The sequence below is a fragment of the Acytostelium subglobosum genome (genome assembly GCF_000787575.1).
Source record: "Acytostelium subglobosum LB1 DNA, scaffold: scaffold15, whole genome shotgun sequence".
Classification (NCBI taxonomy): domain Eukaryota; phylum Evosea; class Eumycetozoa; order Acytosteliales; family Acytosteliaceae; genus Acytostelium; species Acytostelium subglobosum.
This window is the reverse complement of record NW_012236518.1, coordinates 635,368-653,034: the sequence shown is the minus strand read 5'-3', so window position 1 is coordinate 653,034 and position 17,667 is coordinate 635,368. Positions and strand designations below refer to the sequence as shown.

The 17,667-nt window shown below is 43.2% G+C and overlaps 9 protein-coding genes across 9 annotated transcripts; 2 read left to right on the top strand and 7 right to left on the bottom strand.

Annotated features, from left to right (window-relative positions):
- Window positions 1-107: 107 nt before the first annotated feature.
- SAMD00019534_076430 (hypothetical protein) lies at window positions 108-960 on the top strand (the record flags this gene model as incomplete). The annotated part of the gene is made up of 4 exons (XM_012897340.1): window positions 108-325; window positions 440-536; window positions 621-695; window positions 838-960. 4 exons carry the CDS (start codon window positions 108-110, stop codon window positions 958-960), a joined length of 513 nt encoding a protein of 170 aa, XP_012752794.1.
- Window positions 961-1,646: 686 nt separating this feature from the next.
- On the bottom strand, window positions 1,647-2,771 carry SAMD00019534_076420 (hypothetical protein; the record flags this gene model as incomplete). Its single annotated transcript, XM_012897339.1, has 1 exon — window positions 1,647-2,771. One exon carries the CDS (start codon window positions 2,769-2,771, stop codon window positions 1,647-1,649), a length of 1,125 nt encoding a protein of 374 aa, XP_012752793.1.
- Window positions 2,772-3,984: 1,213 nt separating this feature from the next.
- Window positions 3,985-4,420, bottom strand: SAMD00019534_076410 (hypothetical protein; the record flags this gene model as incomplete). The annotated part of the gene is made up of 3 exons (XM_012897338.1): window positions 3,985-4,070; window positions 4,133-4,202; window positions 4,295-4,420. 3 exons carry the CDS (start codon window positions 4,418-4,420, stop codon window positions 3,985-3,987), a joined length of 282 nt encoding a protein of 93 aa, XP_012752792.1.
- Window positions 4,421-4,626: 206 nt separating this feature from the next.
- On the bottom strand, window positions 4,627-8,988 carry SAMD00019534_076400 (hypothetical protein; the record flags this gene model as incomplete). Its single annotated transcript, XM_012897337.1, has 2 exons — window positions 4,627-6,934; window positions 7,022-8,988. The coding sequence occupies 2 exons, from the start codon at window positions 8,986-8,988 to the stop codon at window positions 4,627-4,629; spliced, it is 4,275 nt and encodes a 1,424-aa protein (XP_012752791.1).
- A 1,060-nt stretch (window positions 8,989-10,048) lies between these two features.
- On the bottom strand, window positions 10,049-11,412 carry SAMD00019534_076390 (hypothetical protein; the record flags this gene model as incomplete). Its single annotated transcript, XM_012897336.1, has 2 exons — window positions 10,049-10,519; window positions 10,687-11,412. The coding sequence occupies 2 exons, from the start codon at window positions 11,410-11,412 to the stop codon at window positions 10,049-10,051; spliced, it is 1,197 nt and encodes a 398-aa protein (XP_012752790.1).
- A 690-nt stretch (window positions 11,413-12,102) lies between these two features.
- On the top strand, window positions 12,103-12,780 carry SAMD00019534_076380 (hypothetical protein; the record flags this gene model as incomplete). The annotated part of the gene is made up of 1 exon (XM_012897335.1): window positions 12,103-12,780. The coding sequence occupies one exon, from the start codon at window positions 12,103-12,105 to the stop codon at window positions 12,778-12,780; it is 678 nt and encodes a 225-aa protein (XP_012752789.1).
- A 274-nt stretch (window positions 12,781-13,054) lies between these two features.
- Window positions 13,055-14,726, bottom strand: SAMD00019534_076370 (hypothetical protein; the record flags this gene model as incomplete). Its single annotated transcript, XM_012897334.1, has 2 exons — window positions 13,055-14,006; window positions 14,188-14,726. The coding sequence occupies 2 exons, from the start codon at window positions 14,724-14,726 to the stop codon at window positions 13,055-13,057; spliced, it is 1,491 nt and encodes a 496-aa protein (XP_012752788.1).
- A 759-nt stretch (window positions 14,727-15,485) lies between these two features.
- SAMD00019534_076360 (hypothetical protein) lies at window positions 15,486-16,983 on the bottom strand (the record flags this gene model as incomplete). Its single annotated transcript, XM_012897333.1, has 4 exons — window positions 15,486-16,016; window positions 16,095-16,328; window positions 16,489-16,612; window positions 16,769-16,983. The coding sequence occupies 4 exons, from the start codon at window positions 16,981-16,983 to the stop codon at window positions 15,486-15,488; spliced, it is 1,104 nt and encodes a 367-aa protein (XP_012752787.1).
- Window positions 16,984-17,067: 84 nt separating this feature from the next.
- On the bottom strand, window positions 17,068-17,628 carry SAMD00019534_076350 (hypothetical protein; the record flags this gene model as incomplete). Its single annotated transcript, XM_012897332.1, has 1 exon — window positions 17,068-17,628. One exon carries the CDS (start codon window positions 17,626-17,628, stop codon window positions 17,068-17,070), a length of 561 nt encoding a protein of 186 aa, XP_012752786.1.
- Window positions 17,629-17,667: the final 39 nt, after the last annotated feature.

Sequence of the window (17,667 nt, the reverse complement as noted above, 5' to 3'; positions counted from 1 at the left end):
ACAATAACAACAACAATAACAACAATAATAATAATAGAATAACAAGATATAACAGCAATAATGAACTTATAATAGGACTTACTACACAAGTTGCCAACATGGTATCAATGAGACAATCGATAGGCAAGCGAGTAAAGCCCAATATCTTTGTTCAATCACCTGGTCAGATCATGGAAAACACCATGCCACTCGGCTTCATAAAGTCGCTTACCAAGCCAGCACAATGGTGGATCCAAATACGTTATCTCTACAGAACCTACGCCTCCTACACTCTCATCAAGTCCAAGCTCAAGAAGCTCACTGGCGAGAAGTTCGTCTCCAAGGAGTAAGTGTTGTTGTTGTTTGATGCCTCGAGGCAATCATCATTCAGGTCCAGTCGCATCAAGTACTCTTGCTGATCTCCTCCTCCTTTCGCTCAATCATTCATTCATTCATTCAGGTTCGTTAATCAAGCCAAGGACATGTTCAAAACATTGAACCAATCGATCCTCAGCGGTAACATTGATAAAGAGATCACAACAGTCTACTTCCACTCTGTAAGACATCAATCAATCAAACAGTCAATGACTGGAACCATTCCAATCACTCACACTCACTAACTCCCCCACTTGATCAATCAGATCCTCTCAGCTCAATTCAAGATGCAACCAAAGCATATCAAGGCATTGTGGAGCGCCGAGCTCGACAAGCCACAGGTAATTTGGGCAAGAGCTGGTCAGATCAAGACAACAGCCACTGGCGATCAAACAGAGTTCTTTGCTCAGATATGTCTATCGTTCTCTGGCAAGCAGTCCATGTCATTGTCCSGACAACAGGACAGGCAACATTATAACAGAGGCAAAGGACGTTGACTTCAAGGACATCTACGTCTTTGAGAGATGTCTGTCCAGCATCCCATCACAATGGAAGATATGCGCGCAGGTCACTCCAACAACTGTCAACCCTGCCACTCAGAAGTAACGAACTAGCCTAGGCTAGTCGCGACAGGCCAACTCAATAAACTACTACCAGACCGACTGAAGAAGAGGACAATATACTAGTCATCTCTCGTGCACGAGAGAGGGAAGAGGATGTATTTACAACATGACGAGGGAAGGTAATCCTTTAATCTGCACTTAATGTACATGGGACGGTTGGTTGATGTTTGGCGGAACAGCTGGCTGCCATGTGGCACGCGCATCAAGCTGTGTTGAAGAAGGAGAGGATTGGTCGATCAACTCCAACTCAAACTAGCAGCGACGACGCGGACACTTAACCTAAGTGGCAGCAGGCTGCTGGCATTGGCCCACCCGCGGGGCGGTGCGGATGGGTATCCATTTCCAACTCCCCCAGCAACACGTGTGTGATGGATGGAAACAGCGCCGTCTCAGCTGCTGCAATAGAGAGCAAGCAAGGACGACTGTTCGAGCCGGCGACAGGGCTGGACCAGGTGAGTGAGGTGGAGAGTAGGTGTTGTGCGTTGGTGAATGATCGGTTGTGCGTTGGTGCCACCTCCATTGAATGGGCGGGAAGAGTGGATGGTCGGGTGTCTATATATGTTTGAACGTTTGAAGAGTATGGAAGGTTGGCTGGCTAGCTGGCTGGCTGGGGGTTGGATGGACTGTTGTCTGACCTGGCAGAGTATACTATATATACACGCGCCATTACTAGAAGGGGATAAAGTCTGTGCCATTGTTGAAGGATGTATACTCGTCGAATGAAGTTGGTAATGATGTGAAGAGGGGATATGGTTCGCCTTGGTTGCGATCGTTAACCATCAAGGTGGAATGTCCTCCAAAGGGGTTGCTACCGGGAGGCGTTCCGACCATGATCTGGGGTTGCGTGCCGATGGGCATGCCGGACGAGGGAGGGTTCGGACTCAGCGGCAAAGGGGCCATGCTGCCGAGTGGGCCGCCGACGCCCTCTGTGATGAAGAGATCTAGCAGCTCGGACAGCGTCTCAGAGTCGCGCGAGGAGGCATTCCTAAAGACTCGTCTGACCTTTTCGGCGCGCTGGCGAGGATCCAGGTGTATGTAGGCGGACATCATCTGCTTGAAAGCATCCTCAAACTCCATCTTTTGTTGCAGCGTCAGGTTGTTGCCATTGGGCGCTGTCAGTGTGGTTGTGGTGGTGGTCGATGTGCTGGTAGTGTGGCCGTTGAGTGTGAGTGCTGGGAAGTTGGTGGCGGACATGCCGCCGTTGGTGGACAGCATGGAGTGGGCCACCATCGTCTGTTTGAAGTTGTGGTCGATGAGCTTCTCGATGAGACGCTGCTGCTCGGACTGCTGCATCTGAATCTTGGCGACCGAGTCCAGCAGGATGTCGTTCCACGAGCGTTTCTTCTGCGGCTGCTTCTTCTTGAGCTGCTCGGGCTTGGAGATGACCTTGATGGGATGAGTGATCGCAAAGAGATTGGGGATGATCTGCTTGGACACGGGCTCGTGGCCCGCGATCTTGACGCGGAAGAACATGTCCTCGTGTTGTGACGTCAGCACCTTGATGCGCACCTCGCACGTGACCGTGTCGCCCGTGTCGTTGGGTGTGGCCTTGTATTCCACTGGTTTGTTCTTTACAAAGTCGACCTCCTTCTCCTCGAGCGGCTCTTCATCATTGTCATATAGCAACGTTGCCTCAAAGGCCACGTTATTCAAGTCGACATCATGTTTCTTCAACTTTAACTGCACATTAAAAGGACTGTTCTTTATAACTACACGTATATTCTTTGGTATTCCATTCATTGTGACCTTCTCCTCAAATGGAGAAGTCTGCTGTATGACCTCCAGTCGCTCCATCTCTCTCTCTATCTCTATCTCTATCTCACTCTCCTCGCTAATATTTTGATTATTGATTATAATTGTTAATTGACTTTGTTGAATATCACTCGTTCACTTCCAAGTAATAATAAAGTAAAGTAAAGTAAAGTAAAGTATGATTGATTATCTGTAAATATATATTATATATTATATTATTATTTTGTAAAGGATAAAGATAAAGATAGATAACAGCACGTTAATGTTTGAGTTAGGTTGTTGTTCCCGTGCGTGTACGCTTTGCCTTGTGCGTCCTTCGTGCGAATGTGAGAGTGAATGGAATGAGATAGTGTGTGAGTGTGTGATTGATGTGATGGGTGGGAGCAAGAGTGTAGATAGTTGAGGCTTTGCAAAAATGGGGGTCATGAATGATCCCTGGTTTGTTTCTCACGATGGCATCTCCCCCTCCCACTCAGATATTTATAATTATAATATAAATCAAAAGAAATTAATAAATTTCAACTGAAATGTTCGAATAAGGAATTGTGTGGTTAATGTGGTAACTGTGTTAGTGTGTGTGTACATGTATGATTGACTTGAACGCGCGAGAGAGAGAAGCTTATGCGTGTGTTACGTGGTCCTCTTTTAAATTGTGATCTACAGGTAGGTCCCCATTGATGGTTACCTGGATGGATGGATCGGGCGATTCGTGCGTGGTCTTGTAGTTGGATTGCGAAGCGAAAGCGAAGCCCTGCAATGACGACCTTTGTTTGGATTCTGGATGGCCCGCCAGCCCGAAAGATCGTCATATCATTTCAGTTTACAATTATGTCGTAGTTTGATGGCCATCACCAACCGACTTATTACTAAATTGTAAATGCAATGATCAGATAGTTTAATTATGTGGATTGACAATGAATGGATGGGCGGGCGTGTTGTCCAATGCCGAACCGTTCAGGTGAGATGGACGCGCGTCTTTCACTCCGCAACCCTATTATTGGGATGCTTCGAAACAATTAGATACCAGTCAAGGGACGGGACACGTTCACTCCGTCTTCTCTATCATTCTCAGAGCCGACATTCTTGATTGACCGGTGGTCAGTCGTCAACCGTTGTTGTAAAGCTGTTTAAAGTGTATCCATCCATCAATCCACCATAAGTCGTTGAATGGTGTTATGGGCAAAGGGAGAGAGCTGTTCAGTGAAGGCGGCCAGTGTGTAAACGGGTCGTCTTCTTAAGTCGTTGTTGGTCAAGCCTATATCTTGTCCTTGTTCTTCAGATCATCAAACATTTGCTTCAGTTGAGGGTTCTCCCTGTACATCAATTCCTTTACTTCGTTGGCTAATGTTGTTATTAATGAGTATGATTGTTATCTCTCTCTCATATGTATTCAATGTTCTTACCTCTCTGTGTTCGTTTGATCTCCTCCAACTTCTCTCTATCCTCTCTCACTCGTTGATTCCTTTCCTCTGCCTAAATATGGTAGTGATAACCATTTAAAGTAATGATTACCATTTATATTAGTCATCCATTTATTCTTGAGTGGTAGTAATGATTAAACATACCAATGGTCGAATGGCTAATACAATAAAGAACAACGGTATTGATACAATCTGTACACCTCGCAACAGTCTACCACCAAATGTCTTTGGCTTCTCATCAAGTCCCAATGCTTCCAATATCCTATTCATTATTTATTATGAATGATTAATATATAATACTATCTAACCTCTAATAACTATCTATCTATCTGTAAGTATCTAAAGAGATAAAGAATGAATGAACCAAAGACTTGTCGTCTTCGTTTTTTCATTCTTTGGCATTTGCGACACCTCATCTTTATTCATTCTTTCATTCATTCGCATCAATCAAACAAACAAATAATCAATCAATCAACTCAACTTTTACTTGCCTTGGTCATCACGATTGATGAATCGAGTTTGCATTGCTTCTTGATCATGTCATCGCAAAGTCTGATGATCTTCATGTGACCACGTTCACAAGCCTCGTGTCTAACCTCCTTGAGCATGCGAACCAGGTGTATTGGTTCCATTCCAACATAGTTGAACGGCGCTGGCCAGCGGCTGGCGCATCCATCAGCCTCGACAACCTCATCAACAAAGAGATATTGGATCATTTGGTGTCGATTCTGATAAGATGCTTTGCCAATGCTGACTATTGTTGGCAAATACTTTTGCAGACGCTCCTTCGAGGTGCACCGCTGGAGTATCAGTCTGACAATGCCAACATCTCCATTGACACATGCTTTGTCCACTGTTAGCCGTGCGTACGATGCTCCATCTTCCTCTTCCATGTTGATGTGTTCCTTGTCCAAGAGGTAGGTGAGGACTACGACATCCTCAATCATACCAGGCGCAGGCAGGATGTCGGCGACACGAGTTGAAGGATCTTGTTCAATCGCCAGCTGGATTAGACGCTCCATTCCTTCAGTGCAACCACGGCTGGCACAGGCAGTCACAGCCATCCTTAAGGCTGCGGTGTCAAGGTAAATGCCTGGGAAGAAGTCTTGGCTGGCCACCAGATGAAAGAGCAACCTCTTGAGGAGCACCAATGATTTGGATGCAGCCATCTTCAGAAGAAGGGCAAAGGACCCCCTATCAAAATGATTGTTTGCCAATCCTCTATTGACCAGGTTGATCGCCAGGGATTCTGTCATCCTGCTGCCAGCCTCGCCAAATGATCGTATAATATCGAAGGTGTCATTGGAAGAGATTAGGATATTGGCATCACAAAGTAATTGTCCAACTTCCGGATACACCTTTGACCATTGCAAAGTATGGCTATCCATCTTTAACATTGAACATTTATCGGGATGCTTGTACAGTATCATCTTGGCCGTATCAATGTCTCCAACAATGGCGGCCACACTCAAAGCATGGTTGTAGTCCACTTTGATGCTGCTCCCAGCTTGCTCCAGAATATCAATGACGGCTTTGTTCCCAGATATAATGGCACTGCCCATCACTTTGGCAAGGCCGCACTGTATCCTCAACTGTGGGAATGAGAGCAGTCGACTCAACAACTCGACTGAGAGTATCGAGTGATGAATGTCATTGATCACGATGGCCCTGTGGTACTCCAAAGTCTGTTCATAGGGAAGAATATGATTGACAATATCCAGATGACCATTCTCCAATGCCTTGGGGAGGTGTTCCAATGGATTGAAACGTTGTCTACCTTTGGCGTTGATCTCACACAGCCTGACATATTGAGCAGTGAGTCCTAATGATGCGGCAGACAATGATGCTTCAACTACTCGGATGTCCTGTGGTGGTGTGAGGGATATTATTGCCTCCAATGACTCCATACCACTGCCTCCTCGATGATTGCAACACCAAAGCAATGGAGTGGTGAATCGACGATCCGTCCCACTCCTCGGTCTATGTTGTGTTGACAACAGATTGAAGTTTGGACCACTTATTATTTGAAGGACAGTGGACAGTTGTGCATTGTTTTCCAATGCCGATTCAAGTAGTTGGTACCTCTGGTCATTAGTCAAAGCGTAGTTCTCCACAAGTATTGTGATCATATCAGTAGCGTATGGTTTGGCAATCCACGAGGCTATATGTGACCGTGGCAATGAGTCTTGGAGCTCGAACTTGAAACCTAGACGGAGGAGCTCTCGAAGGAATACAGGATGTTGGATCGTGGCAAATAGAGCATTGGATATGGCATATCCCGATGGGACACATGTGTACTCCAGATATTCCTCGAGCATTTGCAACCAACCTGGCTTGGTGCATGAGGACAGATGTGAGAACAAGTATTTGAGAAGTTGTAGACTGTCTCGATCATTGTCTCTCCACGATGGGAAGTCCAGGGTCATTTGTGGGTATGATTGGAGGAGGGCCAGCGAGCGTGTATCACACACACAAATAGACTCAAACAACAACAAGTTGTTGAGAGGATAGTTGGCAACCGAGGAGAACGACTTGATGAATGATTCAGTGATGCCATAGTTGAGATAGGTGATCAATGAATCTTTGGAGTATAGTTCAAATCCCTTTATGCGTACATTTGTAGGTATGCCAAGTGTATCATGTATCGATCCAACCAAACCTGTGATGATCCTGCACAGACGTTTATCCCTGAACACTTTATGGAATGCTGTGTCCATGGGCGCATCAGTTGGTGCTGTGGGGAGCGCAACTGAGGGCTCTTCATTGTCTGGATCTGGATGTTTTCTATATGATTGATTGATTGATTGATTGATTGATTGATTAATATCTATTCTTTCATTGATTGATTCATTCATGAATGACATTATTTACCTCTTCTTATTCTGAACTTTGATTGATTGTACGAGTGACGAACAATGTCTGATGATGGAGGTGTGTCCATTGGCATATGCAACATCCATCACCGTGTGAATAACTCCAAGTCGGTATTCCTTGGACATTTGATAGAATATTGGTGTACCAAAATGATATTGTAATGAATGATGGGCATTGCAGTAGGCAGCCATCTTCAATGTATACACATTGGGATTGAGTTGTAGGATTGTTCCATTCTTGTCGCTGTGACGCTCATATAATATATCCATTACATGTTGTCGGTCTTTGATCAATGCTTCGTGGAGTATCTCTTGAAGATGACCATGATTCAATGTTGGTGTACACTTGTCCAACAAATACTCAAACACATCCAATGTGTTTGTAACTGCTGCCAAGCATAGTTTAGCAGGATGCTTCATCAATGATGGCATGTTGTGAAGTGTTAGGGCAATCGTGTCCAATGGTCCAGTGGATATGAGCTTGAGTACAGCCTTGTAGACAACGTCGTTGTCCTTGGATTCATCTGGGAATTCGAGGAGATCCTGATTTAGCATGGTGAAAATGTATGCCATTGTATCGATACAGAGTGCTTCCATCGCTTTGACTAGACATCTTGATGTGTACCGCGTAAAGAATGAGTCAGAGATGCGTCTCATCAATCGACTCGAGACACGTGCCGCCGCCTCCAATGCATCATCCATGTAACTTGGTTTGGTGAAGCAGCAGTTGCTGATCAGTTGGGAGACCAGATCTACAGTGATGTGATTGTTTAAGGCACCCATTGCGTTGATCATGTTGACAAGGGTGTAGGTCTCGACCATCAGTAGTGGCTTCCATTGAGCTGTGATCAGTTGGATCATGTCCAACGACATGACGCCACAAGTTTCCGGGAGGAGACCAATAGCAACATCATATTGCTCAATGAGATATGTGACACGGCTCACCTCATCATTGACTATTGCTTTGTTGATGGCGGCCAGTTTGTCCATGAGGGTGACACGAAGTCGTGGTAGTGGTACCAATTCCTTCGATGCAGACGAGTTGGCTATTGATGTATTAGGCTGTTCCATCGGCTTGTTTTGGGTGTCTCCATCAGTTGCAGCCGCCATCAATGATCGTATGTAGCTGATGAACTTAGTCCTTCCATTGGCCTCTCCAACGAATATCAACCAATCTAGTTGAGCTTGGTAGAGATAGGTGAAGCCACCCTTTGAGTCACACAGCATCTTGAAGATGTCCACATTGCCATACACGGCACAGTGTTCCAAGAGTCCAACATTCTTCTGCCACCATACACTTGTATCTTGTATTGGGTGGTGATCAATCAAGTATTGAGCAGATTCGATCATGTTGAACTTAATTGAGTTGATCAAGATATTGCCCAGCATTTTGAAGCCATCCAGCTTGAGGGTCTTAGGTCCAAGCTCCTCGAGAAACACCTTGATAATGTCCACATTGAGCCCTCGATCAAGGTCTGGCAGCGAGGAGTGGTTCAAGTTGCTCCTATCTACATGTCTGAGTAGGAGACGGATCAGAGGTATGTTGCCGCTGCCAAGGACAGGGGCGAGGTGGCTACCTGCATATCCAGGTAGAGGGTGGTGTGCTGTCATAGCCAAGTAGGACTCGAGCATGGTGTCACTCAAACATTTAAGTATGTCGACGACCAGGTCGTCCTTGGACTCTGGCAAAGTCATACTTGTATGTTTACCAAGATGTTGGAATACTTGTACATTGTGATAATGAGCAGCCTTGCTCAGTAGTATATCATTGAGTGGGTATGATGTCGATACACTGTCGAATGCCTCGATGAACCATTGAGTGGCTCGGTACTTTAGCATTTCAATGAGAGAGCCATCATCTAGTAGTTTACTACCTTTGATCACTGATATTATTGATTCTCCTTGTAGTTGTTGTTGTTGTTGTTGTGTGCCCCTCTTTGTGTTTAGATATCTGTCAAGGGCCATCCATCTCTGATGAATGGATGTCACATGATCAATGATCATTCGACCTAACTTGTTATTTTTAAATACATTATGGATAACTTTATCTTTATGATTGGATATGTATGTATTCATTGTTATATATATAATTTACAATGTTTGGACATTGATTGTATTGAAGATTGATCATTCATCAACACTTTCCAGGCTCGCCTTCTCAATCACTTTCCACAATCAAACTTTTGAAACTTCATTTGATGAAATGGACTGGATTGACTCTGGAATGGAATGAATGTTGCTAGTATTTATTAAATCACCGCTTGATGGTGTAGTCATAGTGGACATAACACGATCACACATTGCCAATATGTTTAGACATCCGCGGATGGATGCACCTTGAGGAACATGTTTGATAGTGCGGATGATGTTTGATGGAGTGACATATGCACGTTGAAATAGACTCGAAACACCATTATCACCATCACATTCAAATAGATAGTGAAGGACTTGATAGTGATTGAGTTTGGCAGCCTCATAGATGGAACCATATGATGGAAGATGTTTCAGGAGTTACTCACTCGCGATACATCGATTGTGAACCAAACGAATTGTATCCAGATTTCCATGTTCGCAGGCCCTATCAACAATTCTTCCAAGTTGATTTAGTCTGTTGTTACTCCTGTCGCCACGTATATATGCTAGGTCAACACCATGCGGATCGTCAAGAATGTTTACATTGAGATACTGTTGATCTAGTATGAATCGGACAACTGATACAGATAATATCTCATATGGGATTGTTGAATATGGTCTGTATCCTATACCCAAGGCGTATTGGACAAGATACTGGATCGACTCAATGTCCTCTCGTTTGATGCAGTTTGTGACTAGCATCATTAAGTCATTGAGTCGCGGATTGTGATGCTCCATCACCAACTTGATATGATCCAAAGATAATTCTGAGGCCATGGTCAGTGCCCGAACTCGATCACTTTGTGTTTCAATGAACAATCTGGCAAACTTGAGTATGTTATCTTTGAACAATATTCTCTTGATTTGTTAAAAGAGTGCCTTTGAATTGGCGCTATAATAACGTGATCGCACAATCATGTCCTATCATACAGGCAGAGTCAACATCTCCAACATCCAATGCCTCCTGAAATGCCAACACTAGATCAAATCTTATGATGCTGCGACGGGGGGCCGCGACCCTTACCAACATATCCACGACCTCTTTGTTCTGTGCTCGGATCGCCTTTCCAAGGACATCGTGGAAAGAGCATTTGAAATTGGTGTGCGCAAGCAATCTCTCAATCAATGCCAATGATATGATGTTGTGATGGATGTCATTGATGATGTAAACATTCTTGTCCACACTGTCTGGGTGTTGGGCTGGGAGGTCGAGTATGTAGTTGACTGCTTCTATGTGTCCTCCGGACAAAGCATCAGACAGTGTGGACAATGGAGAGAATGGTTCGAGATCTTTGGATGACTTGATGTTGATTAGATCATAAATTTTTGCCATTAATGTGATGTTGTTGCACTTATTCGATGCCTTTTTAAATAGATGGATAAGTTTGTGAGTGGGCATTGCGTCAAGTTTAATGCAATCCAACACAGCATCCAGTATCTCTGATGATGGCGAACGCATGCTGCTGACAACAACTTGGATCCATATCGATGATCATTCCAAAATGGAATGAGCCAATCCAATCCATTTACATCGAATAAAGAATATTTGATCAATGGTGTCAATGTTGTTCCACATCTCTTGATTGCCTTGCGAATGAGTGATGGAGCATCTTGAAGATCCAACAGCAATCCCTTGACCAGAAGTATCATCATCTCCGGGGCCCATGGCTTGTCCAGCCATTGCACATCGACCTCCTTAACATTCAATTGATCGGATGAGAATGTAACACCAAGCTGTTTGAGCTTGCGAACAAATGTGGGATGGGCATTGCTATGAACCAAGCAGGTATGATCTATGATGTATCCATCCTCTGCTGCTGGTCCGGCGATTGATAGGTACCTCTCCAATAATTGCTCCCATTTTGGAAAGGTGTGGAATGACATACTGAGTGAGTTGATAAACTGATTGAGTTCAACTTTATCACCCTTGTTCAAAGTCATTCTTGGGTGTGCCAACAAGGTGTCCAAGATTATGAGATTTGGATGGAGCATGGCCTCAAACAATAGATTGTTATTGAAAATGTTGACCATGTGTGATGAGGAGAAGCTGGCGTGGAACCATTCCACAGCACCATACTTGATATAATCAGCCAAACAATGTTGATTAAGTAATTGTCGTCCTTTGATTGACTTTGAGCTGAATCCTAATGTTTGATGGATGACTTCAACACAATGCATAATGATTGACATCAACTTGGTATCACCAAACACTCGGTGCAATGCTGTCTCGCATGACTCATAATTGGCAATGTGCATTGGAGTGTCAGGTTGTCCTTGTCCAGGTAGTCTATGAATGTTTTTGTTGGTTAGGACACCATCCAATCAATATATTAATCAAATATGAACTTACATCTTGTTGTTGTCCTGGATTGAGTTGATGAGTGATGTACAATGTCGGATGATGCGAGTATGTCCGTGAGTGTAGGCTTGGTCCGAGATTGAGTATAGCGTGCGCAATTGATTGATGATGGGAGTGGCTCTGAATGTAGGAGTGGCAAGGTGGTATTCGAGTAATTTGTATGAATTGAGTCACTCACTTGATTTACGATCTAACTTTATAATATGATATAGATGTCTACCCGTTGATGTTCATAACCGAATACATTGAGATGGCACCTATTCAATAATATTCAAGAGAGAGTAAACGTAATAATTTGTGTAAATTAGCTCCTGGAAGATAAATATCTTCACACATATATATATATATTAATTATTTTAAATTAAAACAAACAAAAAAATATATTTAAATTGGGTGACTGCATCAATTTCTTGAGACCACTTCGTGCACTCTATTTCAAACTCTTCAGTTCAGAGATTGATAAAGTATTCCAAATTGCCCAGGAGATCTACAACGAACATTTGGAAACCCTTGATGAGAATTAGTATGTTTGATCAATACATATTTAACATTTCTTCTCGGTCTAGCTCACTAACAAATCACCAACAATGAATCTCAGCCCAAGGGACTTGTTGGACCACTTGATCATTGACTCAAAGGGACAGGACAAGGATTCAGTCGTCATGGTTGGTAATGACTTTATTGTTGCTGGGAGTGAGACCAGTGCTTCAACATTGGAGTTGTTGTTGATGTTTATGATCAACTATCCAGAGATCCAGGAGAAGATGGCCGGTGAACTAGAGAGTGTTGTTGGTCTGGGCAACCGAGCTACTGTGGCCCATCGTTCCAAATGTCCCTACACTAATGCTGTGATCAAGGAGGTGATGAGGATAATGCCAGTGCTCCCACTTGGCCTACCTCGTCAAGCAAAGGAGTCAATTATTATTGCCGACAAGTACTACATTCCCAAGGGTGCCATGGTGATGATTAACCAACGTGCACTCCATCACAACTCTGATCATTGGACCAACCCTGATGAATTCAGACCTGAGAGATTCCTGGTTGAGGACGTAAACCACAATGATTACTTGCAATCATTCAGTTGTGGTCCTCGGAATTGTGTTGGACAGATACTTGCCCTCGATGAGATGTTCGTAGGCTGTGCCAACATTGTAAACAGATTCAAAGTGAACTCTATCGATGGCCAACCTGTCAATGATGAGGAGTTGTTCGGACTGGTGATAACTCCAAACCAGTTCCAAGTCTGTCTCAAAGCCAGATCCTAATCTGTTCAAGTTTGTAATTAATAAACTCATTTCCTTCCTTTTAGAAGGTACGGTTGATGTTGTTGTGCTTGTGACGCATTGATACCTACAGTTCAATCAATGTACATTTGATGATGTTAGTTTAGTCGATGTAGGACTCACTCAAGTTGAGTTATCATGTTGATCATATACCTACTAGGGCAATGTTGATAAACTTGTTTATGAGGTCAATCCTTTCGGATGGCTGACCCGTGACAACCTTGGTGGATGCCCATTGTTGTTCAATCAATCAATCTTAGACCTTCTTCTGATCCAGATTCTTGAAGACGGCGCGGAGAAAAGGGTTGCCACCTAGGTCCGCAATCTCCTTGACGATCTTATCTTGCAGCTGATCCACATGAGCCTTGGTCGACTCCAAAGCGACACTGCTCTTGATATATTGACCGAGGTTTCTCTTGATATCCTCCAATTGTCTCTGGCGCTCTTCCTTCTCTCTGACCAATGCCTCCAATCTTTGTTGTTCCAGTCTCATGTTTGCTTCTTCCTCTCGCAGTCTGACTTCCATCTCCAATCTGAGTGTCTCCTGTCGTTGATCTTCCAGTCGCTCCTCCACTGTCTTCCAACTATCCACGCGGTGCATCAGTTGATCGAGATTGGGATTGTAGGATGAATGAATGAACCTCTGTCTGATGTGATTGAGTATGATCACCCTTGATTGTGCCCTGGCCGCGCCGCCCGGGTCTATTTTGTATGTACGATTATCTACATGTGCAACAGGGCATTGATGATAGGGCGCAAAGTGTTCAATCCCATTCAGGGCCGCAATGTCGGCATCACAAGCTGAAGGATCATCAAAGTCTTCAAACTTTGTCCGAACGATCAATATGTGATTGATGATCGCTTGATCGGCGAACAGAGTATCCTTGAGCATGTCTAATGCGTCGCGCTCCACTTTGCCAAAGCACGACTCGTATACAAAGATAAAGACGTTGATGCCTCCATTGAAATCGAGTATGGCGGCAGCAGTCTTCTTGATCAACTCTTTAGGGTCGATTCCAGTGTCACCAAAGCCAATAGTATCCATTAGAAAGAGTTCAAGTTCATCAACATTATAGTTCTTTCCAAGTTGATGATTCGTCGTTGTACTCTTTGATAGGTTGCCCTCCTCATAGTCTTCTGTGCCACTGAGAACATTACATAAAGTTGACTTTCCACCTTTAGTCTTGCCAAATAAAAATATATTAACTCTTATATTATTATTATTATTATTCATTTATTATTATTTGTATGATTTGAATGATGATTGAAGAAGACTTGAGTGGACCTGATCAGATTTTTTGAATGAAAAGCATGAATTCAGGGAAACTTGCATCTCTGAGTTCTCAAGGTTTGTGTGTGTGAATCCTGGATGGACCATCTTCTTCATACTCCGACCTAGTCATCCAAGTTAGGTTCATGCTCTCCAAATGAGGTGCAATAGTAGCACCTTGAAGCCATGTATAGTTAGACCTGTCATTGGCACCTATGACATTTCTGAAGGGAGTCTTCAACTTTGTCAATTCTTTAGCAAGTCTTTTTTCCAAACCAGGCATCTTAGTTGATCCTCCTACAAGAAGAATATCCAAAGGGGGGATATCTCCGTCTTCAGGGAACAACTTTGAGATCTCAATGCACTCCTTGATCGACTGATCAACCAATTGTTGAATACCATATTCGTGTGGAAGATTAGAGTTGAACAAGGTCTCGGCACAACGGTATGTTTGATTGCCAATATTAATCACATTGCCGTCTGGAAGCTCATATGAACGATGGTAGTTGGTGGGTGACAAGGGATCCAGCTGGACATGTGACACATGTTCTTTGATCTCTCTAACGATTTCCATCTCCGATGTTGAGCTGAAAATTAGGCCATCCTCTCTTAATATATCGGCAAAGTGATTGTCCACGTGACGGCCACCGAGATCCATACGCTTGATGGCTCCTGTAAAGACTTGGCCATTGATAATAGGAGTGGCGGTTGTAATTGATTCTCCACAATCAAGAATGACACCACTCTTTCCAAAATAAGAGTATGAGGAGAGCGTGGCAGGGGAGGAAATAATAATGGAAGAGGAGCCAACTTGGTTGAACAGTACCTCGACCAACTGCTCAGTATGATCCCTAGGGTTTTTGGGTGCCTCAGTGATTATCATTGGATGCTCGGTGAAATTAATCTTGGTGGTCTGGGAGGTATAATTGAGAAGCTGTACAAAGTGATCAAAATTATTGATCTGACCATTATCCATTAATTTAGATAATACTAAGACTCCTCTCTTGGACATTGCTTCTGAACCATAGGTATAACTGTAGTCACCTCTTTGTTGTTGGAATCTAGATCTACCATAAATACTTGGAATGATATTAGGTTTTTCATTCTCATTTGTTAATCCAATCTTGATTGAACCTGATCCAAGGTCAGTCATAATAATTGGTTTATCATTTGATATAACATCCATTATTATTATTACTATTATTAATATTATAAATATTATTATTATTTGTATTATTATTATTACTTTCCGTTAATAAATGAATGAATGATTATATTAATATATATGAAGTCCATTGAACTTGGTTATTCACTTTATCAATTTCATTACTTTGAGTTTGAAAGTTTATTTATCCCCGCAGCTTCGGAAGCTAATATCTTTGGCTCGCACATTCACTTGACTGGTTCACTCGCTCACTTACTTCTTTCCTTTTTTAAGGAAGTACTGTTGTTGATGTTGTGGCTGTGACGTCATCGATGCCAACAAAGACCTTTCATTTTCTTGACAGGTCTCTAACTTGGCAGCCTCATACAGCTCGTTGTCAGACAACAGTGGCAGGCTCTCCAGACTGTCTTGGAACACTCCCAATGGCACCAACACATAGGAGCAGGATTTGAACTGATTCAATTTGTTGAATATCCTACCAATCATCTCGTATCGCGCCAGATTGATCTGATAGTCGTTGATTGTTGATGCGTTGCCTTCCGTGATGATGGCCAAATGATTCAAGTAGGCGTGCAAGTTTGGAACGGCAGGTTGATCAACTTTATCAATGATCTTTCGCAATTTGTTTGGATAGGTTGCAAGAGGCACCAATTCTTCCAATCTCTTTCCAAGCTTTGAACTATTTACATGTTCCCAAGCCGAGGTATACCTATTGAGTGCGCCACACTTCAATCCAGACACAATGGCCATCGTACCACTAAAGATCTTTAGTACCCAACAGTTCTATTAATGTTGTATTGTACAATGAGTGATGTTAGTAGGTGTAACTCGAGTGATCAAGTTGATCGTATATATACATACTAGGGCAATGTTGATAAACTTGAATATTATGTCAATCCTTTCTGATGGCTGGCATGTGACAACCTTGGTGGATACCCATCGACTAACATTATTGAATCTCTCTGTTATTTGGGTAATGGATACTGGTCTACCTTCATCTCTATTATACCTCAGACCAGCACATCTCAACAAGTCCTCCCTCGATATATTCATCAACAATCTATGATCTATGATTGTTAACTGTCTTGCAATTTCCTATTGTGATTGTTTGAGAATGGTTAGTGATTGATTGATTGATTGATTGGAATAGTTCCAAGATTGAAGTCAAGTGAATGAATGAATGAATGAATTACCAACTCAATCAATCAATAATGTAGAAAGATGTAAACGATATGTCATGTATGAAGGGACATACTAGTGGCTTGACATCCATCAATGTGAAACTGTCTTGGAAGTCAAAGTCTGACCAATTCCTGTCTACCCAATGTTGAGTGAATCTTAACACCTTCTGTCTCACTAGTGATCCATTGTTCTTGAACCTGTTGAATAAGTGATGGATAACAATATCCACATTTGTGAATAGTAGGTATGTGTCCAAGAATAGTATCTCAAGATCGAAGACTAATGGATTGATTGATGAGGAGAGTGGGTTTAGATGATTGGAACTATTCCATAATGATCAATCAAACACATACTGTTGCCTCGTTCGTGAGTTAGGACTGAGGAGGGACTCGATGTTGGCGGACTTGATCTTTGGAACACCTTCCTCACAAGTAAACTGGATGCCAACATGTGATCTAGGGTTGGTATCTGCCATGAGACCTTTGATGAACTCGCTTGGATTGTTACAAAGACTCTGTGTGAGTATCGTTCCCAAGTTGTTGCCATCGATTCTGAAAGAGTCATCCATTCCATTTGAGGATGATGATGACTTCTTGGACTTCTTGCTGCTGTTGTTGTTGTTGTTGTTAAGGTCGGCTGATGATCCAGACTTCTAAGCCTTGTGATTGGAGTTGGAAGCCGGCACGACAAAGCTCTCGAGTGTCCTCTCACGATTCTTCTTGGAGTTTGATACTTGGTTGTCGTATAGATGTTGACCATCATATGTCTCTTTGAGCTTGGCCGGTGGCGGCACCAATGACGTTGTTTGGCTGAGTGTTGGTGACCTTGCCCCACGAGTCTCAACACTACCAGATCCGGAAACAGAGGATGAGGAGTGTGAGTGGCTGATGGTATTGCTCCTCTCACGTCTTGATTGAGTCTTGGATGTGCTGTAGAGCTCGGGAGAGGTCACCAATGGGGAATCCCTTGGTGGTGACATTGGACATGCAGAACTACTCAGCAGCGACTTGATGTTGATGTCTCCGGTGAATGGGGTTGGGTCGACTTGGCGCGGTGATGACGGCAGGCTGATTATCAACTCTTCCTCGCTCGATGGACCTTTGAACGAACTCATTCTTCTGAACTTGTTCCAGACCTTGCCCATGGAGAATGATTTTTTTTTTCTCAAATGGATACCTGCGTTCACCTCAAACTCATTGATCACATCAGACATCATCTTTGACTGACTGATTGCTGATGATGAATGGCTGTG